Here is a 26,275-nt window from a genome sequence, read left to right as displayed (position 1 = left end):
TAGTGCATTTGACATGAGAAAGTAAGTCTTGTCGCAACTCTGAAAACTTAACATCAAACAAAACTCTATACCAATTCCAAATGAAATGTAAAACAAATCACTGTTTGAAGACAGAATGAGTAGGGGAGAGAGAGAAAGAAAGTCAGAATAGATGGGTTGGTTTGAGTATTTCTGTAACTGCTGATCTCCTGGGATTTTCATGCACAACAGTCTCTAGAATTTACTCTGAATGGTGCCAAAAACAAAAAGCATCCAGTGAGAGGCCTTGTTAATGAGAGAGGTCAGCAGAGAATGGACAGACTGGTTCGAACTGACAAAGTTTACGGTAACTCAGATAACCACTCTGTACAATTGTGGTGAGAAGAATATCATTTTTACACAAAATTTGCAACATTGGAACTTAAAAGTTAAAATACAGTTCCACACTTCCACATTTAGGTGCTTGTAATATTTCAAATAAAATAAAAATATCTCTTATTTAACACTGTGACCATGGAAAAGTGAACATTTACAGTGACAGGAAAACATTTCAATTCCATTTTCACGTGTTGTGCAAAGAAATAGATCGGCTTCTTTCAGCTTGTTGAACATACATTTTCATTTGGGCATTTCTAATTTGCATTGGATGATGACAGAGAGCAACAGAGAGTGTCAAGCCCATGATTCGTTGTCATGGTAATCAGATAGATTCTGAGCGGATTGATAGAATGAAAGTATTGTCAAGTCAAGTCAAGTTAAGTGGCTTTGATTTTCATTTCAACCATATACAGCTAGTACAGTACACAGTGAAACGAAACAATTTTCTTCCAGGACCATGGTGCTACATAAAAACAACATAAAACAAACACAGAACTACATGAGACTACACAGAACTAAAAGACCTACACATTTCAACATAAAGTGCATGTGTAAACATGTGCAAACAGTACAAGACGGTACAATAATTGCTGAAACGGCAATAAAATCATCGTGCGATGCAATAAAATATCGTCCCTTCCTTGCAGTCGATACCAGACACGATACCAAGAAGGACACTGACAATATTTAATTTCAAAGAAAAAAAAAATCAGTGAGCCTAACAGCTGAAACCGGGACATTATTAAATTTTTTAGAGAAATGACGGGACACCGGGACACACCTCGTAAAACCGGGACCGACTTCTGGTCACCCTAGTTTTCTACCTGCTTTGCTTCTCTCCATAATGTAATGTAGCGATTCCCTCCCACTCTGTCTTTGCTAATATAATGAGGGCAGTAGACATCTGCTAGTGCTATCACCGCCTATTGGCATCTTCATGTTAAGATGATAGTGGGTTTAAAGGTTTAAAAACCTATCGCAACAAAAACGAAAACTAAATATTTTTTTACGTTTATTTTCGTTTTTCAGAGCCATGAAAATTTATTTTAGTTTAGTTTCAATTTTTATAATTATGTTGATTTTTACTTTTATTTCAGTTTACGAAAATATTTTTTTTACATTTTGTTTTAGTTTTAGTTTACGATAACCTTGATGTGGACACATGCGTTTTTGACCACATTCGAACATGGTTTTTGTGATCCGATAACAAAACATTTTAGACACCGTTTAGACCTGTATTTAGGGCTGACCACATGTGATTGGATCACCCGAAATGCATCTTAATTCCAGGTGGAAATGGGGCCTTTGTCTTTACTGCAATTATGTGCAGGTTATTCCTGTCAAAGCCTGACTTTCTCAAGTAACTTTGTCAAGTGACATATAGTCCCTCTTATTTTTTTTATTATTATTATTTGATTTGATTTATTTGAATGATTTTGTATAAACTATCCCATACAATAAAAAATAAAAAATAAAAAAAATAAATAAAAAAAACAACCTTGAGGATATACAAACACAATGAATACAAAGGCTTATTTCAATTGTGGTCCTCTAGTCCTCTTGTCATTGATTGCTTACCCCCTACCACATCTGCAATTTTGATTTTCTTAAATGTTTCTTGCCTCAAGTAAATGTAGTTACTGTATGAAGTTATAACCAGACTGTATTTAAATACCTTTATACTTAAAGTTTCTGTTTTTATCTAAGAAATTATGTTCTTAAATAACAGTTCACATTGATCTTATTTTCATTTAAACCATCATCCATCTGGCACTTGCAAAATGATGAGTTTAGCATTCTGGAGTGGTAATCTAACAATAGAGTCCTTGTAAGCAGACTAGAAATATCTGGGTCATATTTCACCCCTCACACACACACACACACACACACACACACACACACACACATATATATACACTAGCGGTCAAAAGTTTTGAAACACTTACTCATTCTTTGTTATAATTTTTTTTTTCACATTTTAGAATAATAGTAAAGTCATCAAAACTATGGAATAACATAAATGGAACTACGGGAATTATGTTATGACTGAAGATGCTAAAATATAACACAGTTTTGATTTATTTTGGATTTTGTTTAAAGTAGTCACCCTTTGCCTAGAATTTGCAGACATGTACTCTTGACATTTTCTCAACCAACTTCTTGAGGGATCACCCTGGGATGCTTTTTAAACTGTATTGAAGGAGTTCCCATCTATGTTGGGCACTTATTGGCTGCTTTTCTTTATTATTTGGTCCAAGTCATCAATTTGAAAAACTTTTTTTTTAAATAAAATTTAGTTTTATATTGAAATTAATTAATATGATGGCACAATTATATTTCTGTCTGCAAAACTAATTTCAAACATTTAAGCATATGCCTTCAGATCAAAATATTTTTAAGATCATGAGAAACATTTCAGTCAAGTGTTTCAAAACTTTTGACCGGTAGTGTAGCTCTGAAAAAATTAAGAGACCACTGCAAAATTATCAGTTTCTCTGGATTTACTGTTTATAAATATGTGTTTGAGTAAAATTAACATTTTTGTTTTATTCTATAAAGTACTGACAACATTTCTCATAAATTCCAAATAAAAATGTTGTCATTTAGAATATTTATTTGCAGAAAATTATTTTATATGTACGTATGTTTATGTGGCCATTTATCATTCGACAATTATGTTATGAGTGAGTCAAATGTTCAACACTGACATGTACCAAACCACATAAATGATGCCTCCACAGGCCACTATGAAGGGAGAGCAATCATGGTGGCCAAACTAAACGGTTGTTCTAAATACAAAATAATTTGCCAGAGAATGCAAATTTTTTGCGAGAGCGGGTAGGCAAAAATTCTCCGGGGAATGCAAAGTTTTGCGAAAGAACACAAAAGCATTTGCTTATTTCTTTTCCCCGCCCAACTAATTTTCCCCCCACCACCTTAGTAGTAGCAAGGGGACCAACACATTTGGTAAATTAGTCCCACAATAATAACATTTGTTATCTGAGCACAAAGGGTTAATATAAACATTTTTAATTGTATATATGTAAAGACAAAATGCTATAATATCTTAATTGTTAACTAATTAAAGATAGCCACATTTATATTCTGCTTTTAACACTACGGGCTGCTTGACAGTAAAATTGTATATGTCCCATAGCAGCTGGGTCCTAAAACTATGCTTTCACCTTGAATGGTAAAGACTTTAAAGCATGCATCCTACCCGATTCACTCCAGGCTATGGCTGGGTGATTGATAGCGTATCGCTTTATGCTTTCAGCTCACAAGAACCTTACTCAGTCAACTAATGTAAAAGCAGAATTCTGCTCAGCTATTGTGTACAAAAGGGCAGTGCTAGAAGAGGTTCTCTGAAAAATCGATACATCCCCCATTTACGATAGAGGCAAAATAGTGACATGGGTAGAAGGACTGAACAGACCTAAATCATTTTGCACACTGAAGTCAATTTCAATTCAAATTAGGAAACCCTAACTGTCGGCCATAGCTAATCATTCTGCTAGCACTCTTTACAAGCGTTAGCAGATCAATCATTTGATTTTTGTCATCATTAGTCCCAACTTTATGGAAGAGAGCATTGATCTCACAGAAACCCAGTAATAAAGGACCATTATCGCCATGATCAGTGATTCTATTTTTATATTAAATGCATCATTTGTAGGCCATCAACACAGAGACGTAGTTTAGCTTAGCTTTTCAGGGTAGACCATAAAAAATAAGGAAACATTTGAGAGAAGACACAATTACACCCATATCTGTTACAACAACTATATGCAGGCCCAAACACATTTCACAACAAGTTTAGAACACATTCTGCATTTTCTTAGTTATAACAGTTTGTTACGAGTTCCCTTCTTTTTTAACATTAAACGCTACTAGCCAAAATGTGCATTTTGTTAGCTATAAGTGTTTGTTGTTAGTTCCATTCTTTTTCTAAAATTAAAAGCTATAAGGTACTTTTCAAACTTGCACTTTGGATTTTAACATCTATCCTCATTCTTTAAACTATTACGCAAAATTAGCAGATAATCAGGTCATTAAAATATATAGGCTACACAGAAATATCAGACAAGACACTTAGAGAACTATTGGCTGCTGATGTACATGTTGTACACTACATTCTTTTATTTAGTGTGGTGGCCTGCTATAACTCTGTTTAATGCCATAAAACTTTGTGGATCCTATTAAAACATTATTAGTTATGAAAATGAGTCATACTTTAAGTGTGTAGTCCCTGTTATGGAACGGTTGTGCTATAGTATGTGATGTGATGTTTTAGACTTAAAAACTGTGTATTTGTCATAGAAATATTAGAAAGAAATCTATGCGAATTAAGATTAAATGAGGTAAGCACCTCAGATGTAAAAGCCAACATCTCAACCCATCTAATAGACGGAATGACTAGTTATCCCTTCCACATTTGTGTTATTTTTTTTGCCCTTCCTCTCATTGTTAAACATGTTTTGTTGACACTTTTGATGCTAAGTTGCTATGCTGTTCACTTGACCCCAGCTAAAGATTGACTTTCTTTCGTTTTTGCGCCCTAATAGGGAAGAAGAACTCGCTCCTGCTCCAGAAATTCCAGAAGGATCTGAATGCTGGCGTTTTCAACACACAGGAGAACGAGCTGCTGAAGCAGATAATCCGACAGGACAGGGAGATGGTGATGATGGTAGATCGGAAGCTGTCAGTCACAGGGATGAATTCCACGCCGATGTCTGGAAACTCCATCATTAACTCTCCCGCCCAGCCACCATTCACTACAGCAACTGCTATTCTTGGGAGCAACCAATTACAGCAACAGGCTGCCCCATTGAGCTACAGCACCTCTGCAACCATCACCCAATCCGGCCGTGTGCCATCCTCCCAAGGCGTCACATTTTCGGCGGCAAGCGTATCGCACGGGAACCTCAACACCTCTTTCCCGAATCCCCCTACTCCCTTGCAGCAGCAGCCGCCATCAGCGATCATGTCCCCATGCTCTTTTACCACATCCGTATGCGGTCCCCCAGTTCAGACCCCTATAGCTAGCCGGACATTTCAATACGGATCACCGACAGCTTCCCAACTGTCCCTTGTACAGCAACCTTTACCCCAGCAGTCCTCGCCTGTTTCCATACCCCAACAACAACCGCAACAGCAGCAACAACAGCCACAGCAATCACAAGGGGCGTCTCCTCAAAGGAGCGAAGTCCACAAGAGCACACATGCTCTCCAGTCAGGAAGCCTGAGCCGGGACATACGCCATCTCTCTGCCTCTCAGCCTTCACTCCCCCACGAGACCTCATTGGCTGCCCGGGCACACCCCACATCGGGCGAATCACTTGCATCTATTCCTCCACCCATGGGATCCACGGCAGGTGTCCAGGCCCCAGGCTCTGCACTGCAAAGTGGAATCCGCACCAACGTTCCACAGAGGGTCGCCCTTTTCCGACAGATGTCATCGGGTGCATTACCGCCAGTGCGTGCAGCGCCTTCTAGTGGCCAGCACAGGGATTCCACTGGCTCCAGAAGAGAGTCAGTTTTAAGCAGTACAGAGACGGAACAAGACAAGGTGCGATTTGCATCGAATTTATGATCCCGTTTTACCTTTTTTCCTGTTTATTTATTTTTTTTTAAATATTTTAATTGGTTTTTATGTATATACAAAAAAAAAAAAAAAAAAATGGGGGAAAAGACTCAAGTATTTTTTCTTTCTCCAACTTCCTCTGAAAAAAAATAACCTCATAGCTATCCTGTACAGAATTTCCTTGTACAATATTTTAGACACAATTCCCCTTCAACTTAAGAATGTATATTATACAAATATATATGTGCAAATCCAACTAGAATATTTGGCGTTGACCATATTGGAAAAACTCTAGGACAAACGCAAGTCTTCCTCTCAAACATATGTGACTATAATGTTTCGGAAGATTCTGTTCATTTTTCTTATGGTTTGGATTCATCATTTTTGGTATAGGAATGCAATGTGTCTGGGAATGATGTTTTTACATTTTGTTTTCTGTTTTTTTTGCGTTGAGAACATGACAAACGTCAAGCATTCAGCAGCTTTTGGAATCAATTTGGGAAATGTTTGCACAGTGGAACCTGGGAAATACAGAGTTGTTTTAAAAGCACATCTATAAAACCTTACCTGTTGTGAAAAAAATATCGAAAAATGCTCAGAGCACCAAATCGAGGTGTCTGCAATAGTTTGTGTTGTGCATTTATTGCATCATGTTCATTTTTTTATTATTTTAGTTTATTATTAATTGTATTTTATTTTATTTTAAAGAAGGGTGCATGGTGGAGTCAGATGGTTTTATTTTCTATGTTTAATTTCAGACCGTTTTGGACATTATGAAATGTCACTTAAAGACTGTACATTTACAATATTTATAAAACTAAAGATTATCACCATTATGCAATAGACTGTGATATAAAGATTACCTATTTGTGTGTTGTACATAGTTTTGTAGATCTAGTATTTACAAAGTAATGTGTGGTGCATTCTCAAACATGGCAATGTCTTATCTCTGTCAGCAGCCTGGGTGTAATGCCTATATATATATGCATATATATATTCATATGGTAATATGTGACTACAACCATCAGAAACAATCATTAGAGATAAGATAACCTTAATGCAAATAGTAGCATTACACTGTAGGATTAGGGGCAATATCTATAAAAAAAAATAAAAAATAAAAAAAAATACAAATTCCCTAAACAAAGCTGGTCGAATATAAAGGTAAAAGAGATTACAGTGGCACAAAAATGTGTTGGGGGAGGGGGGTAATGCATCATCTGCAAAGCTTAATGCATTTCACCAATGTTACATCATCATTGATGCTTTGTAATCCCTAAATGGGAATCAGATGTATTTATTTGATCATTTGCTGGTCATAACACAAGGCAGCCGATGACTGTGTGCATACAGAAAAAAACTTTAATGGTGTTCCTATAAATCAGTATTAATGGATATACACACAATAATCAATACTACGGCAGCTCTGTGCAATGCTTCATAATATATAAGTACTGTTCTTGTTTTGCATTTAAAATGGTTTTTAATACTGTGAAAAAAATGTCAAACTTAACCTTTATTTTCAATCAAATGCTTAAGCTTTACCTTACCTTTGTTTCTAGTTTAAAAAAAGTATGTCGACTTTAAAGCTGAAGTGTGTAATTTTTTGTTATTAAAATAGCTATTTTCTCCTATCCCAGTTTAATATGCAAAAACAGCTATAAGTAAGCCATTTGTAGGTTGCTTTCCCCAAAAAGTGCAAACACTGTGTCGCTTTCAAAACATTGCTTAAACTTCTGTTTGAGCATTCTAACCAACCAATGGCCTAAGTTTGGGGGCGGGACTATCTGTTTGTCCAACCACTGGCCATTAGTTTTGTAATTCCATTTGGAGGTGTTAGAAGAGCAGAAATTACACTCTTTGGCTTTAAAGTCAAAGTTATGCAACATAAAAATTGATAAACTGATTGTACTGCAAACACATCGTAATTACCTAAATGGCCAGCAGACATTATTCCTTCTGGCATTTTCTTCAAGAGTAATTATGCTTTTTCCATATCCAATAACATATCAGAGAGGATGAGGAGATATATGAAGACATTCAAAAAACAAAATCAGAAGCTGCTTTGCATTAAGGTTTCTATCTCACCCGTATGTCCATTCATTCTGGGGCTTGAGACTTTAAAATACCACGTCAGCCATGTAACACTGGGGTAAAATGGATTTGACAAGGAGTGAATTGTAGCTTTGACTCGTTTTTTACTCCTTTGTCCGGTTTTAAATTATTCTTATACATCAGTTAGTTGCAGTCCTCTAATCTGATTGGATAATTGGCATTCCAAGAGTGCGACATGCAATGGTTGATCCTACTTTGGCTTCACTTGAAACTGTTTTCATTAGAGGAGCAAAAATAGACAAAACAACTAGCCACATTGTGTCTAAAATGTAAGTTATGCAATATCAACTTCTGCTTTATAGAATTGAAAAGCAGTATCGCATTCGCAATCGTGTTATTATACTGAATATAAGCACGACTCTGATTCCATTGGCCGAATCACAGCAATGCTAATATGCAGAACAAAAGCACTCTTGCTTATGTGATATTCTTTTCATTTTAATACCTTTTGATGTTATAGAATAAGCTTTGGACCGGACCTATGCAAAGTCTAAAAGCCCCTTGCACAATTTTTAAAATACTAGAATACTCCAGAAACCCACTTGTGTCAGTAATGTACCAGTGCAATTCCATACTGCCGACCATAAACGCATGCATTGTCACAAGTACTTAAAAGAGAAACTATTTAAAAATTTTGACGTTTAAATGTATTGTGAGATTGTTTTATTTTTTGTTTGTTTGTTTGTTTGTTGTCTGCCTAGACGTTATTTGTGCGTATCAGAAACATTGACTTTTTACAAAAAGGACATTCTTAAGTATTTGTGCCTAAACTATAGCCATGTTTCATCCTGTTCATTTTATGAGCATCTCGTGTGCGCATGCACTTGTGCACACGTGTATGTAGACAAGTGTATACATGTATGTTCAATGTTTTCGAAGAACAAAAGCAATGAAAATGGCCAAACGCATCAGAGTTAAAAAAAAAAAAAAAGGATTGCTCTTTGCTAGCTGTGCTGTACGGCAAAGCATCTGTGAAAACATACTAGTGAAAAAACGAAGAATAATATATATATATATATATATATATATATATATATATATATATATATATATATATATATTCACATTTATCAAACAAGCAGTATCAACAGAAATTATGATAAATCTGGAATGGTTAAACGTGTGGAAAATTATACTGAAAGGTTGGAACTGACTTCACAGCCATGATGTTTGCTTTAGTATAATGAAACTGGCCAAAGTGAAACACTTGTGAATTGCACTTTCATTTTAGAGAGAGCGAGAGAGAAATATAGAAGCAAATGAAACATACACAGTAGTGGGATTACTAAAGGGGTTACTGTATCATTTAGAATCACAATCTCTGGCCCCTGTTTTTTGACACCTACAGGAGGTACTGTGTTTTAAAATACATTAAAAAGCACTTAGAGGGGTAGTTCAACCAAAAATGAAAATTCTGCAGTCATTTACTCACCCTCATGTCAACCCTCATGTATGATTTTCTGTCTTGCATAGAACACAAAAGGAGAAGTTTAGCAGAATGTTGCTCTTTTTCACACATTTGTTACTAGAAGCTGTCAAACTCAGTCCCCATTCACTTTAATTGTATGGAAAAGAGCAGGACAAACACCATCTTTTTGTTGTCTATGGGGCGGAAAAAAACAGAAAGGGTGAATAAATGCAGAATTGTCATTTTTGGGTGAACTGTCCCTTTATCTCCTGCTATGCCATAGTGTATAAAAACTAGTGTACAGTTAGGACGGTCAGGGGTACTCTGCTATTTTTTAATACTGTACTTTGCCTTCGGAGGGGATGCTTCCCATGTTATTGTGCTTTTCCCTCTCAGCTTTAAACACTGTTTGAATTCTGGAGTGGGTTATCATGGAGACATTCATACAACAATACATTTAAATAAATAATGCATACATTTTTGGATGAGATGTTTAGGAAAACCAGCACATATTTCCGTATGTTTTTTTTTTTACCACGTACTTGCTTTCATGTGATGGAAAATGAGTGATGCAAAGGGAACAGAGGAGTGACTTCTAAATAAAGGGATTCCAGGATTCAGGTGAAATTATTTTGTTTGATATGTTCAATGATGTGATGCAAGATTTCAAAGATGGATGATTCTAGAACAGGCATCAAGCTATTCTTGTTGTTTTTTTATGCTTATTCATGTACACCAACAATAAAAATGGGGGCTCATACAACACTAAATAAATATAGAACAAAACATGAACAATTAGCTACTTGATCCAGAATAAAGAAAGGTAAATGTATACTTTCTTACACCTATATGCAGACAAACAGTGTTTGTCAAAAAAAATTTGATTTTCATTTGTTTTATGTTGTTTCTTTGTAAATAATAAACCTTTAAAATATAGACAAAAAATAAAAGATCTATTGCCATTTACCACCGGGCTTTTGTGTGATTTTGTGATGAGTTACCATTTGTTAAAAGCAATTGTTTTTTGGCATTTTCTCTTTTGTTTAGTAAAATAGTGATAATTGCCTTAGGAAACACCACTATAATATTCAAGTTTAATAACATCCCATAATTTTTTATTTTTTCAATTGGCATTTAATAAAATTCAATAATAAAAGAGTTGTAAGCCATGAACCAAACCAACCAGGTCCAAGGTGGTTTCATGAGGGCATGAACTACAATCCCATGAAGCATTGCGAATTACGTAATAAAATTAAAAACGGTGGAAAAATATAAAAGTATTGATTTAAGTAACAAAACAATATAATTTATTATCAATTACAAAATACTTAGATATTTACAAATATATATATATATAAGTAGTTTGAGAGTGAAGGAAGACCAACTTTATTGCGTCATTCACAGTATGCCATGTGAGTGAGCAGTTGCTATCTGCAACTGATATCTGATTGGTGGATCTTTCTCTTCAGGATCATGGGTATTGTAGTTCTTCACCAGGCTTTTAAACACATTTTTTGTGGTTAAAATAACATGGTCTTATGGCTTCAACAAAAGTATATATCATTGATTAACAACCTCGGCGCTCATGGTAGGTCTGTCTTTATAAGTTATTGTTAAAAATGTATTCAGCTATGGAAAAATTAATGGTATTTTATGTTGCTCTGTACTCTGTTTTAAATGACACATTTAACTTTTAATTGTTGACTGTTTTTGTTTTTAAACAGCTACATATAAAGACCAAATGGGCAGATAAATTATATTTAAGATTAACCCCATAAACTCTGGTGCATTTTTGGGCTGCCGCCTGCAATTTTTTACACAAATTTAAAAGCTCACCATTCACACTTACTGTGGTCTCATTTCTACAGAACTCTGATTTTTCTCTTTCAAGTCAACTACTGTGATAGTGGAGCCATCCTATTTTATCACACAAATTTGTTATGGTTACTCTATCGTACAGATGTCTGTTACCACCAAAGTAACGCAAGAACACGTTATGTATGTTCAACCAGACCGCACGTTGGCAATGCGTTGGCCAAGCACTTGAGTCTGCATTTCATACTTGTGTAAAGTATGCTTCTGGACTTAGACTGAAAGTTTCTTAATACAGTAGCATGAATGGCATCCTTGCTTTGCTTTTTTCTCCTCTTTCTTAGAAATATTGAGACATAGTGACAGTGGAATAGAGACTGAAAGATAGAGAATGTATAGAGGAACAGAAAGGGAATGTCAGTGGCTGCTGTGGAAAGATGAAAAATTATCTTTAGGAATGGTCAGGATTTCCATTCATTCCCCTCAAATGCAGTTCTTAGTCATGAAGTATTCATATATTAGGACTGAACCTTTTTACTGTCTGTTCTGATTAACTTGACAGGAGGGCTTTTGTGTGTGTGTGTGTGTGTGTGTGTGTGTGTGTGTGTGTGTGTGTGTGTGTGTGTGTGTGTGTGTGTGTGTTTGTGTGTGTGTGTGTGTAGTATTCATAATTTTCATTCAACAATAAGGATTATTAGACTTTGAATACTCAATAAGTCTGGGGTATATTGAAACACTTGCATATCCTCATATGCAAATCCACTAGGGTTTTTAAACTGCTCCTATAAAGAATTCACAATATAATAAACATGTAGAAGTATTCATCACACATGAATATTTTAGAGGATGAGGGTGAGAATGGCAGAAAATAGAATAATGACAAATGCCACATTGCAAAGTTTTGCGGTTCTAAATTATATCACATTATTATCTAGTTGTTCTGTTTGGTTCTGTGGATTCATCTGTATCACTCAAAATGTGTATACAGGCAAAAAAAGCTGAGAGATATCAAAGCAGATGATGACATATCATGCACATTTCATGTCAGTTCAAAAGCAACCTAACGTGACTTCCCCAAAGTATTAAAGGATTAGTTCACCCAAAAATGATAATTCTCTCACAATTTACTCACATTTAAGCCATCCCAGATGTGTATATATTTCCTTCTTCAGCAGAACCGAAATAAAGATTTTTATAAGCACATTTCAGCTCTGTTTGTCCATACAATGAAAGTGAATGTTTGTCATGACCCTGCTGGCTGTTTGACAGTCCAAAAGGCATATTTAGGTAGCATAAAAGTACTCCACATGACTCCAGTCAATCAATGAATGTCTTCTGAAACAAATCGGTAGGTTGGTGTAAGAAACAAATCGATAATTAAAAAGTTTTTAACTTTAAACTGATACTTCCACCCACTACTGTATTTCTGTTTGAAATGACCTATCTCTCGTGTGACGTTTGTTCCTCTGTTGTATTCAAAGCATGCGCTTCCAACTTCTCGCGTGAATGCGCCATTGCGCTTACGTCAGGAAGAGTTTTTTAAAAGTTAAAAGTTTTTTATTATCGATTTGCTTCTGAAGACATTCATTGATCGACTGGAGTCGTGTGGAGTACTTTTATGCCACCTAAATATGCCTTTTGGACCATCAAACAGCCAGCAGCAACATGGCACCCATTCGCTTTCATTGTATGGACAAACAGAGCTGAAATGTGCTTATAAATATGTTCATTTCGGTTCTGCTTAAGAAGGAAAGACATGCACATCTGGGATGGCTTAAATGTGAGCAAATTTTTGGGTGAACTAATCCTTTAATATCACAGTTAATCCTTACAACGCATGCAGTGAATCGAACTGAAAGTATCCCTACACACTAAATATTTTCATTTACCAAGAAAGATTTCCAAATGCTGTGCCTGACAGTTTCTTACTCTAAGTCTAATTCACATATAACTTCACAAAACCAGCCATGGCAAAAGACCTCTGACATAAGCCAAATCTGCTCATTCACAATTCCGCATGGCCCTTAATGGAATACAGATTAATCCATTAAAGAGGGACATGACATGGAGATGACCAGGATAATGAAGTGCATTCACACACATGCAGAGGCGCATGTGTGCATACATGCCATATGCATACAGTGGTTATGGGTTTAAAGTTCAGACCATGGTCAGAGCAAATGATGTTTTAAGAAAAAGGATCTAACAATCAGTTGTAGAACATCCATGTTTAAATTATATTACCTCTCATTAAGCTTCAAATGAAAGGCCATCGTCCAGATGTTATCAAGGGAAAGTTCATTTATCAGAATTGTATAATGCTCCAATTGCGATGGGTTATAGCAAGGGCATCTTAAATAGACTTGGGTGTTTCTTAGATTAGACCCATGAATTCATTGCCATCACAATCTTCATGAAGCTACTTTACAAACCAAATGGCCTCAAATGGATGAAATTAACAAATCCAGATTTGAAACAAACAAACAGAAAAAGGGCTCATTATGTTAACCCTGCTCTAAAGATATAATAGAAGTTGAAAAGAAAAGTGAACACCTTGTTTGATAATTAAAGGTGATGTGTGTAATATCTGCGCCACTAGCATCAACAAACGGAATTGCAAAAATAATGTTTTAAAAAAGGGTTCCCAGACACTCCCCCCTGCTGCCATTGGTCGAAAAAAACAGATAGTCCCACCCCAAACTCGTCATTAATTGAGCCAATACCCTTATGACTCAGTACACATCACATTGCTTCACTAAGCTGACGCTACAGGGAAGTGTCCTTCTACATGACCTAGTTGAAACCTATATAACCGAAACCGAAATAACGCAATTCTAAAATTGGCTGTGGTGTTTATGCCCAGCCCTTTTATCCACAAAGCTGTCCAGTATAAAAGCGGGCATGCAAACACCATTCCTCTGAATTTTCTTCCTTCAAGACAGCGATTCATCTCTCATCTAGAAGCCTAGAGGGACGATTCAGCCTCCCACGCCCTCCCACCCGCCTCTTTTGTGACTCCCGATGGATCACACGAGAGGCATAGCGGGGCCTTGAGGTCGAGCAGGATGAATTTGAGGTGGACCTCATGCTGGCACAAGCCCTGCGAGACCCTCAATCTCCATGTACTGCATCTATGCCAATACAATATGTGCGTGATGAGCTTCGGTCCTCTGCTGAAGCACACAACCTAGTCACGTTCGGCAGTTCTGATGCTGGGGATGATGTTATATCTCTCGGCACTACATGCAATGGCCATGCTTCAAGTGTTTCAAGCCAAGCTCCTTAAACAGATGGATGAGCAAGGCTACGATCCGGAAACGTTCAAAGAACTTCGCACCGCTACGGGCTTAGTTCTGCGAGCCACGAAAGTTACTGCACAGGCCGCTGGCAAGTCAATGGGTAACCTGGTGGTTCTGGATTGTCTCATTTGGCTGACACTCACAGAGATGAGTGACATGGAAAAAGCCACTCTCTTTGATGTTCCGTGTCTCCAACCGGCCTTTTCGGCAGCTCTGTGGATAAGTTTGCTGAGCGCTAAGTTACGACTCTCGCAAGCTATGAGACATTTCATGCTGAAATGGAGCAGTACTGCAACACAACCGGCTTGCTCGTGCTCTGTCTCGAGCCAGCGCCCAGCTACTGCTGCATCAGCACTGGCAAAACTCACCGCCAATGGGAAAAACCCTCCCAGGCAGCAAAAGCGCTCCTGACAGGCACAGCCCTATGAAGCAGAATGCAGAGCTTGCCATTCCTTCCAGACCTGTCCCGAAGAAGGCTCGATTAGTGACACATGATGCTGTTCCTCTCTTCCCCACAGCTGTTTGTCGGGAAAGGAATATTGTTGTTCAAAATGTTGTTTCTGTGTCTCACATTCATTCACATGCAAGAAAGTATGCAAAAAAGAGTACAGAGCTCCTTGTGAATGTGTGAGACGCTCACACTTTTTCAATAAAGAGCTCTCTTCCACTTCAAAGCACACACATTATGCACAACTGCTTCCCTATGGCGAGCGGCGCATTATGTCATTATGTCATACAATGAACAAACCAGTTGGCCCTCTGTCCCATTACGTGGACTCGTGATGTCCAACTGGGTGCTAAAAATGATCGAACATGGTTATACTATCCAATTTGCACATCGGCCGCCCCATTTCTCTCCAAAGATACATCGGTGTTAAGAGTCGAAATACACAATCTTCTCGCAAAGGACACAGTTTTTCCAGTTTGTCAAGCCCACAAAGGGTTTTACAGCCGCTATTTTCTTGTCCCAAAGAAAGATGGCAGGCTTCGGACAATTTTAGATCTGGATTGCGCACTTGCAAAGCGCCCGTTCAAAATTATTATTCAGAAGCCGATCTTATTGCCGGTCCGCCCACACGATTGGTTTGCGTTGATAGATCCAAAAGACGTGTACTTTCAATTTCAAATTGTACAACACCACGGGATTTTTTTGAGATTCGCGTTTGAGGGAACTGCATATCAATTCAAAGGTTCCACAGTTCCAACTTGGGACCTGTCTTTGGTCCTAAAAGCACAGAGCCTCTGGACTCTGTTGAATTGCGTGTGCTTTCTCTTAAAACCACATTACAGCTGGCTCTGGCCTCAGTAAAACGGGTCAGGATTTGCATGCACTGTCAGTCGACAGTTCATGTCAGGAGTTTGGTACAGGTCTTTCAAAAGCCACTGTCAAACCCAGAAAAGGCTATGTGCCTAAAGTTTTAACCATGCTCTTCAGAGCGCAGGTGGTTCACCTTCAAGCCTTTTTCCCTCCTCCTTTTAATTCGGACGAGGAGAAGTCCTTACATTTGTTATGCCCTGTGCTTACGAGTCACAGGGTGAGAATTGCCCAATTGGTGTTAAAGCACATTCAGCAAGAGGCATGACCTCTTCATGGGCATGGACGAATGGTGTGTCCTAACAGGACATATGTATTGCAGAAGCATGGTCTTCTCAAATCATATTCGCTAGGTTTTACAACTTAGACGTATTATTTTTCTCATTGCAAGTCCTCTCAGTCTAGAGCGCTTGCTATTTTGTTGGCCAAACGTATACTTATGCCCCTCTTCTAAGTACAGGCTCTCTATCATTTCACACAATTGCCTGTATTCAGACCATGGTAATTCACAAAAAAGTCACAAGCACTTTTATATATATAAACTTCCTTCCCGACTGGATTCACGAAGGGGTTAATTCATACCATATGACTATAGTTCATATATTCATTCTAAGTGTTCCCCTCCTGGCCCACCATGAGGGTCATTCACTTGCGACATACTTATGTCGGTCGCCGTCCCGTGGGACATGCTGGAAGGTTATGTCGTGTCATGTGGCAATGTGAGACTCTGTTCCCCATAGCATCAGATTAGTGACGCAATGTCAAATGTACCGAGTCGTAAGGGAACGTCTTGGTAACATATGTAACCTCGGTTCCCTGAGACAAGGGGAACGAGACATTATGCAAGCTGGCCACACTACAGACTCAGAGTCCTTTGAGGTTTGTCCCTCAGTAAGAAAATTCGGAGGAATGGTGTTTGCGCACCCGCTTTTATACCGGACAGCTTTGCGCCTAAAAGGGCGGGGCTTAAACACCATTGCCAATTTTAGAATTGCCGTTATTGTAGACAGGTCTCAACTAGGTTGTGTAGAAGGACACTACCCCATAGCGTCAGCTTAGTGACACAATGTCTCATTCCCCTCGTCTCAGGGAACCGAGGTTACATACGTAACCAAGACGTTTTGCTCTGTCAGGCTGGTCGGGATGTTCAAACAAACAGAGCAATGTTTTGATTTTCAGGGAAATCAATTTACAGTACTAATTATAGTTGACTCTACATATTAAACTGGGATAGGAGAAAGTATTTCAACACTGAAACAATAACACACCCGATGCGACTAAATGACACAAAGATTTGTATGCAAATCACACAAAGTATGATGATTAATCTTTGTCATTCTCTTAAAAGATTTTTGCTATTAGAATAAATTGTTTGACATCCAAATAATGGATCTTCACAGTTTGATATTTTGTGTATGTTTTCATGCCAAAATTTTTGACTTGGAGAGAATAGGCCATTTTGCAGTTCTTTGCACCTAATTCAGAATTACTCTATACTAGCTACAAATTAACAATGTGGCACATATTATAATCCCACTTTGTATGATTCCTGTTCACTTGGCCATAATATTAAAAGTGACTACATGCTGTCATTGCAATCTTTTTTAAACATTATTTATCATCAGATCAGACAACTTGACCTTCTTAACTTCAGCCATTTCAGCAAGAACAGCAAGTTTCACATGACACCAGATCAGCTAGAATTTCTATCATCGCTAAAATGCCATTACAGCAATTTTCCACTTCCATTTTATATTCAAAAATTATTTTAGAAACCAATAGTTACTGAGCTACAGTTCAGAAAAGTTCAAATGAACATATTGAACTCTTTAAGATGTATATACCAAGTCAGTGATTATGAAATGAAGCTGAAGTTTCCATTATCTTATCTCATTATTAAAGGGATGTGGGGGTAAATCTTGTTAGTTCTTGGTTTTAATTATCTGCAAATATATGATTATTTACTAAAGCAACTCATCTGAATTGTGAATGCCAATGCAAAGAACCGCAGGCAGAAAGTGAATTAGCAGTGGCCCTTCTCACCACAGATAAACACAAGCACTTAATTTATTGGTTTCCAGCTCAGCTGAAGGTTACCTTTGTGTAGTGGAGGATGCCGCTCAGTAATCTTGTGAGGCGACTCCTGTAATTGCATTATTTCATAATGGCTGTGGTATTGTAGATGGTCAGGCTTGATTAGGGTGAATTAAAAACAGATTCATATCACTAGATGGATTTATTCTGTATAGATTCATTATCTGGTTGCGTATACATCGGAATTTCATTACACCACTGTGAAGACCTTGAGATCAATTTATGCCATTTCCTCAAGTCAAAGTTTATAGAACTCACAGAGGATGCCAGGGAAAATGTTTGGGGGTTGAGCAAGATAGCGGATAAAGAAATAGTGTTTTACAGATGATGTATTTCAAAATACAATGTTTTAGTAGTTGTTCGGTCCCACTTTATATTAGGTGTCTTTATCTACAATGTATGTATTGTGTAACTACATGTTGTTCCGCAAAAATCTCACAAGATTCACATTTGCTGCTTCTGTGGTTGAGGTACTGTACAGGTAGGTTTAGGAGTAGGGTTAATGTAAGGAGGTTAGGGTAAGGGTTGGGTTAGGGTTAGGTTTAGGATTAGGGGTAAGGTTGACAGTGTAACTACAGATGTATTTAAATGCAGGTACTTTAAATGTAAGTACAATGCAACAACACGTATGTGCATAATAAGTACATTGTATCAAATGCTTAAATACATAGTAATTAAAGACACCTAATATAAAGTTGGTCCAGCTGTTCAGTTACAAAAAAAACAACCAAAATCTAAATATAAGACCACATATTTATTTTGGCTGCTTGCAGCAACAATAACTGGTATGTGTTATTCTTTATAATCCTAAAATACTGTATTGGACATACTAAAAAACTGTATTAGATGTTTTTAGCATTAGCCTGATCAAGTTCCATGGTTTCACTTATGATTGTGATAAGTATTTTAAAGCGAGAGGATATAACTAATAATAGTAATAATAGTAATTATAGGGGGCCTGGGTAGTTCAGCGAGTAAAGATGCTGACTACCACCCCTGGAGTCACGAGTTCGAATCCAGGGCGTGCTGAGTAACTCCAGCCAGGTCTCCTTAGCAACCAAATTGGCCCAGTTGCTAGGGAGGGTAGAGTCACATGGGGTAACCTCCTCGTGGTTGCTATAATGTGGTTCTCGCTCTCGGTGGGTCGTATGATGAGTTGTGCGTGGATGCCGCAGAAAATAGCGTGAAGCCTCCACACGCACTATGTCTCCACGGTAACACGTTCAACAAGCCACGTGATAAGATGTGCGGATTGACTGTCTCAGTCGCGGAGGCAACTGAGATTTGTCCTCCACCACCCGGATTGAGGTGAGTCACTACGCCACCATGTGGACTTAGAGTGCATTGGGAATTGGGTATTCCAAATTGTGCATTAAAGAGGAGAAAATAAAAAAAAATAGTATTTATAATCACAATAATAATATAAAATAAAAACAATAATATTAATAACAATACTTTTCATTTGTATAGCACCTTTCAAGCTGACATAAAAATACAGTAGTTAATAAATAGATAACTACTATATTACACGACTGGAAATGCAAATCCAGTTTTCTAATATTGCCTAGGTGGCCAGCTGACCAAGCCCCCTTTCTGTTCTACAGATGCCCTTGATTGGCTGTACACCCATCCATTTGCCTCATCCACCCTCTGTACTGTCATCAAGAACCAGCTATCCAGACCAGAGCCTTTCATTGAGGCAGCAGACACAAGCACCTCTGTCAGAGACTAGATAATGTCACCTTCAGAGCTCTATTGGCTTAGGTTGTGTGTTCATTCTGTACTGGTATCCCAGTCTCCATATGAGATCTAACAAGTCTTATTCTCTTTTTAAATGTCATTCAAATGTATTTATTTTTTGCTTTTTACTTATTATATTGTATAAAAAAAAATAAAAAATTTGTTTTTTAAAGCTGAAAAAAGCATAAAATTAAAGATAAATTTTACAAATAAATTTTTCAGAATATCATTCGTTGGTTAATTTCCCAGAAAAGTAAGAACTCTGTGGCTCTAGGGCATTTTCAAAACATTCCAAAAAAGTTCTCCTCCCTGCCCAGTAGGTTGTGATATGCACAAAGAATGAAAAACAAAAGAAGAAGAATGTGGAAGTGAAAGTGAAAGACAGAGATGTATAGTAAAAAATGTCTCAAATATTGATTTGTTTCTCACCCACACCTATCAAATTGCTTCTGGATTTAACCACTGGAGTCGTATGGATTACTTTTATGTTGTCTTTATGTGTTTTTTGGACCTTCAAAGTTTTGACCACCATTCACTTAGATTGGATGGACCTACAGAGCTGAGATGTTTTTCTAGAAATCTTTGTTTGTGTTCAGCAGAAAGAAGAAAGTTATACACATCTGGGATGGCATGAGGGTTAGTAAATGAGAGAATTTTTTTTTTTTTAAACTATCCCTTTAACTAATGTAAATGAATAGAAATTTATTGTAAAGTGTTAACCAGTATTTTTAAGAATTGACCAGGCTTTGAGCCCCTCCTTTACAGACATAAGCCAATGCTTGTTTTACCTTACCATTCTGTTTACCATCGACTTTACCAGGTGGACATAAGAACTTGTGAATTGACATTAATTCTCAATAATGGCTGTTACCTATAAAATCATATAATCAAATACAAAAGTAGCTGTAAATAATGCACAAAATATAACCCAAACTCTTTCCTAAAACACATTTTAAAGAATTGGCCAGCCCCTACTGCATGTTCGACAAATTTACTACTGGGGTATTAGTTGCACCCACCCCCATCCCCCCCCCCCCCCCCCCCCCACGTCTGTGAGCAGCAAAAACAGAGACACCATGACTCACCCCTGGATAAAACTTCACCTCCTCTAATGAATAGGGCACACAGGGTAGGGATTCATTTCATAAGTCATTTGTTGTCTACACTGTAAGCACTTGACTTTGTTGAGGCAGCTTTGTTGGCTTTTGGTTTTTTTTGTTTTGTTTTTTTTGCATTAGGTGACATATAATAGCTTGTACTCATTCAAGGATTGATTTTGTAAGTTTGTGGCTACTCATATTCATTTTCATCCAGAGGAGAAGTTTCATGTAACAAACCAAATTAGCACACATCCTCCTCAGATCTGAATACTTCTTCAAAAACAGAAGCCTGGATTTGTGTTTGTCTGATCTCCCATTCTGTGAATTCTGTCCTAACTCTCTGTGAGTCTCTCTCTGTGAGAAGTTCACTCACTCCACATTGGCTCTGTTAATTAGGTGTTTCTGTGATCACCGAATTTATATGTCAGACTCATTAGTTTCTTTCTGGATATTTGCTCTGGTAATGAAAAGCATGGGTACACTATTTATATCTGCATATTTTGCTGGGAGACAGAGACACCCAGCTAACGTCAAATTGTGAAAAGCTTGTGATAACGTTTTTATCCAACATAATTAAAACGACAGATTTTGAGGTTTTTTTTTTTTACATTATAAATAGCCTATGTATTTTCACAACATTGCAGAAACGTTATGTCATTTTTATCACGTCAACCACTTCCAACCTGATACTATACATGCTGTTGTCAAAAAAATGTTTCTTCTTCATACTATGTTATCTTCCAAAGCAAAGGGTTTAGCATCATCACAGCAAACTACATTGTGAAAACTTTTTTCTTAATGTCATGATAACGTTTTATCTGGTGTACGTAATACAGCAAATGTTGGGGTTTTTCACGTTATAAATACATATTTTTACAATGTTGCAGAAACTTTGTATGAGGTTTAATCACGTCAGCACATCTCCTTGCAATGTTTTAGGAACCTACTTATGACATTCAACTTCACATGCAGTCGTCAAAAAAGTTTTTTTTTTTTTTTTTTTTTACCATGTTTTGTTCCAAAGCAAAGAGTTTACCAACAACATAAACAGAACTAGGAGATAAAGAGATAAAATATGGGACTCAAGTGGTGTAATTTTATATTTCTTCAAAATAATTTGCAGAATTCAAATTGTCATAGACTACATCGAAAGTCTAAAGTCCAATTGCACAAATGTGTGTTTTCTCCAGCAGAGTTTTGAATGTTGGTTTTAAACTAGTTCACTCTCTTTTTAAATTAAAATATTTTTTTAATTCTATCTTCCAAAGTATGTCTTACATTTTTGTTTTAGCTCTTGGATTAACAAGCAATCATTACATTAAAGGAGGGGTTAACTATATTATGAAGACAGGTTTATATGTGCTCTCAGAACAAATTAATTTTTCATGAAAGTCAATCAATTTGGGGCATGTTGTCACATATTTATAAGACCAGGTTGTTAAATGTTTTAAATGGCATAAATGTATACAATTTATTAATTAAAATATCTGTTGGCCAAAACATTATTTTGATATTTTTTCCTTTTCTGTTTTTGTTGCTTCATGAATATTTTGTGCCTTTATAGTGACTTATACTATATATGTGACTTTCCTGAAAAACCTATATAGGCTGTTTAATGCAGGAGTATTTTAAAAAAAGAGGCATATTTTTTGTTTTGTGGTTATAATGGGGAGGTGACAGAAGGACATGTCCCCCAATGTTCACATAAAATCTACACCACTGGTTGCATGGCATATATTCTGACAACATTCCCCCTGCTATTGGTATTCAATGAACAGTATCTTTTTCCTGGGCATTGAGGCTTTTTCTGTAGCTAAGACATTATGATATGTGGCTGTACAAAATTTACTTGAGAAACTGGAGTAGAAAGTGTGACAACTAGCCCAGCTCTCCCCATAATAGCAAACAAACTATAGACAAGCTTAACCCATCTCAAAGTTTCACATTTTGAAAGTGAAAGTGGAAATTTATGGTAAAAAAATATATTGATTTGTCTCTCACCCATACCTATCATACCGCTTTTGAAGATATGGATTAAACCACTAGAGTCTTATGGATTAATTTTTTGTGGTCTTTATGTGATTATTTGAGTTTCAGAGGTATGGTCAACATTCATTTGCATTGTAAGGACCAAGAGAGCTGAGATATTCTACTAAATATTTTTGTTTGTGTTCAGCAGAAGAAAGAAATTCATACACATCTGGAATGGCATCAGGATGAGTAAATGATGAGAGAATTTTCATTTTTGGGTGAACTATCCCTTTAAGAGAGGTGACGATACATATGCGTTCTAGGGTTAATGATTTTAGAGTTACTGATAGAAAGATGGTATTGTCTGGAAGAAAAAAAAATCTAAGAATAAAAGAACACAGCATCGTTTTCTTCATCCATTAAACAGAATATTGTTCTTCCCAGAATTTCTTACAATTTTCTGCAGTCAAAAAGAGGCATTCCTGCCCATTATAGATGGAGACCTGGAGCAAACTTGTACCATTTTCTTCTATTATTACAAGATCTGACCAAAGGCACTTTAAGGAAATGCAATAAAGCCCAAGAAATCTTGTTTGCCTTATGGAGTGTAAAGATTTGAATTGCAACTCAACTAAATCAAACAGAGAGGCAAGACAAATAGCATCTTCTAAGAATGGCCACTGTGGATTATTAGGAGTGAAAACACAGTGTTTGACTTTGAGCAAAACTAAGCAATCCCCATTTAACTCTAGTGCTATTATTCTGTTCCCAGCAAAGATCAGAGCTGTTTAGATGGGATATCACATTTCCCCTCACACCTCAAGCAGTAAAAAACAGAAAACTATGACTTGTCCCCCCAAAATCTTTATTGCCTGGAATAATCATGGAGTCTGTTAGACTATTACAAGTTTACAAGAAGGTTGGGATTCATTTCAGTGACAATAATTTAATGGATCAAGTACTTGTCTATTTTTACTCTGCAATCTGTATTGCTTAGTATATTTAGTCTAATGTTTAGGCTGTGTAGGCACCAGGTTTAATAGCATCTCCATAGGTCATGTAGACAGTCCTGTCCCCCTGATCTAAGTTTGATAATGAAGTCTTTGGAGAAAGATAAGTCAATAAAGATTAGCGCTGTGAGACTCCCAGCTCCCCCTGCCATGAGCAACTCTCAGGGCAGAGAGCACAGGGAAGGGCAGACAGGTTTATTCCTGTTAACCCTTGGGGATTTCTGGTGATGTGGCTCATCATGGACATGCCAATGTCAAATAAGAAAAAAATAAAATAAAATCTCTCTCTTTTGCACCCTAGTTGTTTATATTTGGCCAGACATTGCTGGGGAGTAACTCACTTAAAGTAACAATACTACTAACTTTTGTTTCAAACCTGTATGACTTTCTCCCTTCCATGGAACACAAAAGGTGAAAAGTATCCAGCCACTCTATTCCATATAATGAAAGTGAATGAGGACTGGGTCTGTCAAGCTCCAAAATGGTAAAAGCATTATAAAAGTATCAGAAAAGATTGTCCATTTGACACATTCACTATATTCCAAGTCTTCTGAAGAGCAACTCTGTGTGTGTGTGTGTGTGTGTGTGTGTGTGTGTGTGTGTGTGAGAGAGAGAGAGAGAGAGAGAGAGAGAGAAGGACGCAAAATTGAAACACATTTCACTTTGTCAGGTAAAAAAAAAACACTTTAGCTCTAACCAATTAACTTCAAAGAGCACAAAGTGTTTTCATCTTTGTAGAGTAAACATGTATTTTAATTTCACATGATAAATGGGCAACAAGTGGCAAGGTTAACTTAAAATTTTATGATTAAGAGAAATTAATAGGGGGTCATGCGACGCCATGCAAGAAGCAGACGTGTGAGCGACAAGCTCTGCACACTTTGCTAAATGATTTTATTAGTTTCATGTTATAATCTGGTGAAATTTGATACACCCAGTTGTACATTTGCTATTTGAGGCAAAACATGGCAAAGAAGTCAAAATCCTCGGGCTCTGGAGACATTAAAAGACAATTACATGTTCAGGATGAAAGCCTTGACAGGCCTACAGACCGGGGACTCAATTTGGATGGCGCGGCCGGAGAGGTGATCTAGCGTCAGTTGTCCAACATGTCGGTGATGCTGACGAAGGTTATTGCTGACTTGGAGGATCTTGCTGTAATACGTTGATAGATTGGAAATAAAATTCTCTGAGTTAGTTACAAGAGTGACTGATGTTGAGAGACGAATCGATTGTCTGGAGTCTTTGGAGAGGGAATTAACCGCTAATCCGCCCACGACCAAAGTTGATTTGGAACATCTCCTTGAAAAGCTTGAAGATCTTGAGAATAGAAGCCGCAGGAATAACGTTTGAATTGTTGGAATTCCTGAGCATGAGGAGGGCAGAGATATGGTGAAATTCCTAGACAAGCTTTTCCCGACTCTGCTCGACATAACAGGCCATAAACTGGAAATTGAGCGAGCTCACAGAGTCCCAGCTCACAGATTTGCTGAGGGAGACAGGCCCCGATCAATCCTGGCCAAATTTCTGAGATCATCCGATAAAGATCTTGTGTTGGGCCAGGCGAGGAGCAAAGGGAAGCTTTCTTGGAAGAACCATAATATTTTCTTGTTCCCGGACTTTGCGAGTTCGACAAAAGAGAAACGCGATCGGTTCAAGGAATGTAAGAAACTCTTACATCAGTGAAAGATCACATTTGCTCTGATGTTTCCGGCCAAACTGAAAATAAAAACAAAGGACGGTCGCAAAGTATTTACATGTCCCATTCAGGCAATGTCTTTTATAGAATCAATGGGTGAGTAAACCATTGGGTGTTTCTCATGTGAGTGGGTTGACTCGCAGTACTTACTCTGGCTTTTGAGGAAGCTGGGCGTCATTTTGGTTTCTTTTTTCTTTTTGTGTTGGCTCCGCCGAGCGGCTGGAGTTTGTTTTGTGAATAACACTTTTCCTTTAAGAAACTTTTGCATTGACGAAAGATTACTTTTGCATTGAAGTTCCTGGACAGTTTGAGAGTGGACACTACGGACCGCAAAATATCTACATGCTCACACAAAGGATGTCTTTTATAAAGTTGACAGATTGTGTAAGTCATGGTATATACTTTTATGCGGCCTCCGAGTGAATTGACTCGACCATCCAGAGAATCGGGATTCCGGCTTTGTTTCTTTTTGTATTGGTTCCACCTAGTGGCTGGAGCTTGTTCTGTTGAATAGCACTCCTGTGGATTATCTGTTCGTCTTTGTGCTTATTCCTCCTGCTGGCTGGAGTTTGTTTTGTTGAGTATTTTTACAGGACATTGGAATAATTACGTCATCCGCTGAACTCATAACAGCTGGCTCACTGAACATTCGTTTGTCTGTCCGAGGAATCTGAACGGTTTTATATCAGCTGGAATTTGTTTTGTGGAAGATCACACCTATGAGACAGTTCTGTGAATGAATCTACACATTCTTTGTGTTCATTCTTCCTA

At 37.4% G+C, this 26,275-nt stretch overlaps 1 protein-coding gene across 2 annotated transcripts in view; it reads left to right on the top strand.

The window, feature by feature from the left end:
- LOC127428448 (potassium/sodium hyperpolarization-activated cyclic nucleotide-gated channel 1) overlaps window positions 1-10,430 on the top strand; it is a 152,634-nt gene extending 142,204 nt beyond the window's left edge. The window contains exon 8 of one of the 2 annotated variants that reach the window (XM_051676832.1): window positions 4,923-10,430. In XM_051676832.1, coding sequence (XP_051532792.1) covers window positions 4,923-5,950 — 1,028 coding nt within the window. In that variant the 3' untranslated portion in view covers window positions 5,951-10,430. The remainder of the gene's footprint in view (window positions 1-4,922) is intronic. The other variant, XM_051676833.1, reaches the window with a different exon arrangement.
- The last annotated feature ends 15,845 nt before the right edge of the window (window positions 10,431-26,275 follow it).

Source organism: Myxocyprinus asiaticus, chromosome 38 (assembly GCF_019703515.2).
Source record: "Myxocyprinus asiaticus isolate MX2 ecotype Aquarium Trade chromosome 38, UBuf_Myxa_2, whole genome shotgun sequence".
In the NCBI taxonomy this organism is placed as follows: Eukaryota; Metazoa; Chordata; class Actinopteri; order Cypriniformes; family Catostomidae; genus Myxocyprinus; species Myxocyprinus asiaticus.
The sequence above is the reverse complement of the archived record's forward strand: the minus strand, read 5'-3'. Positions and strand labels throughout refer to the sequence as shown.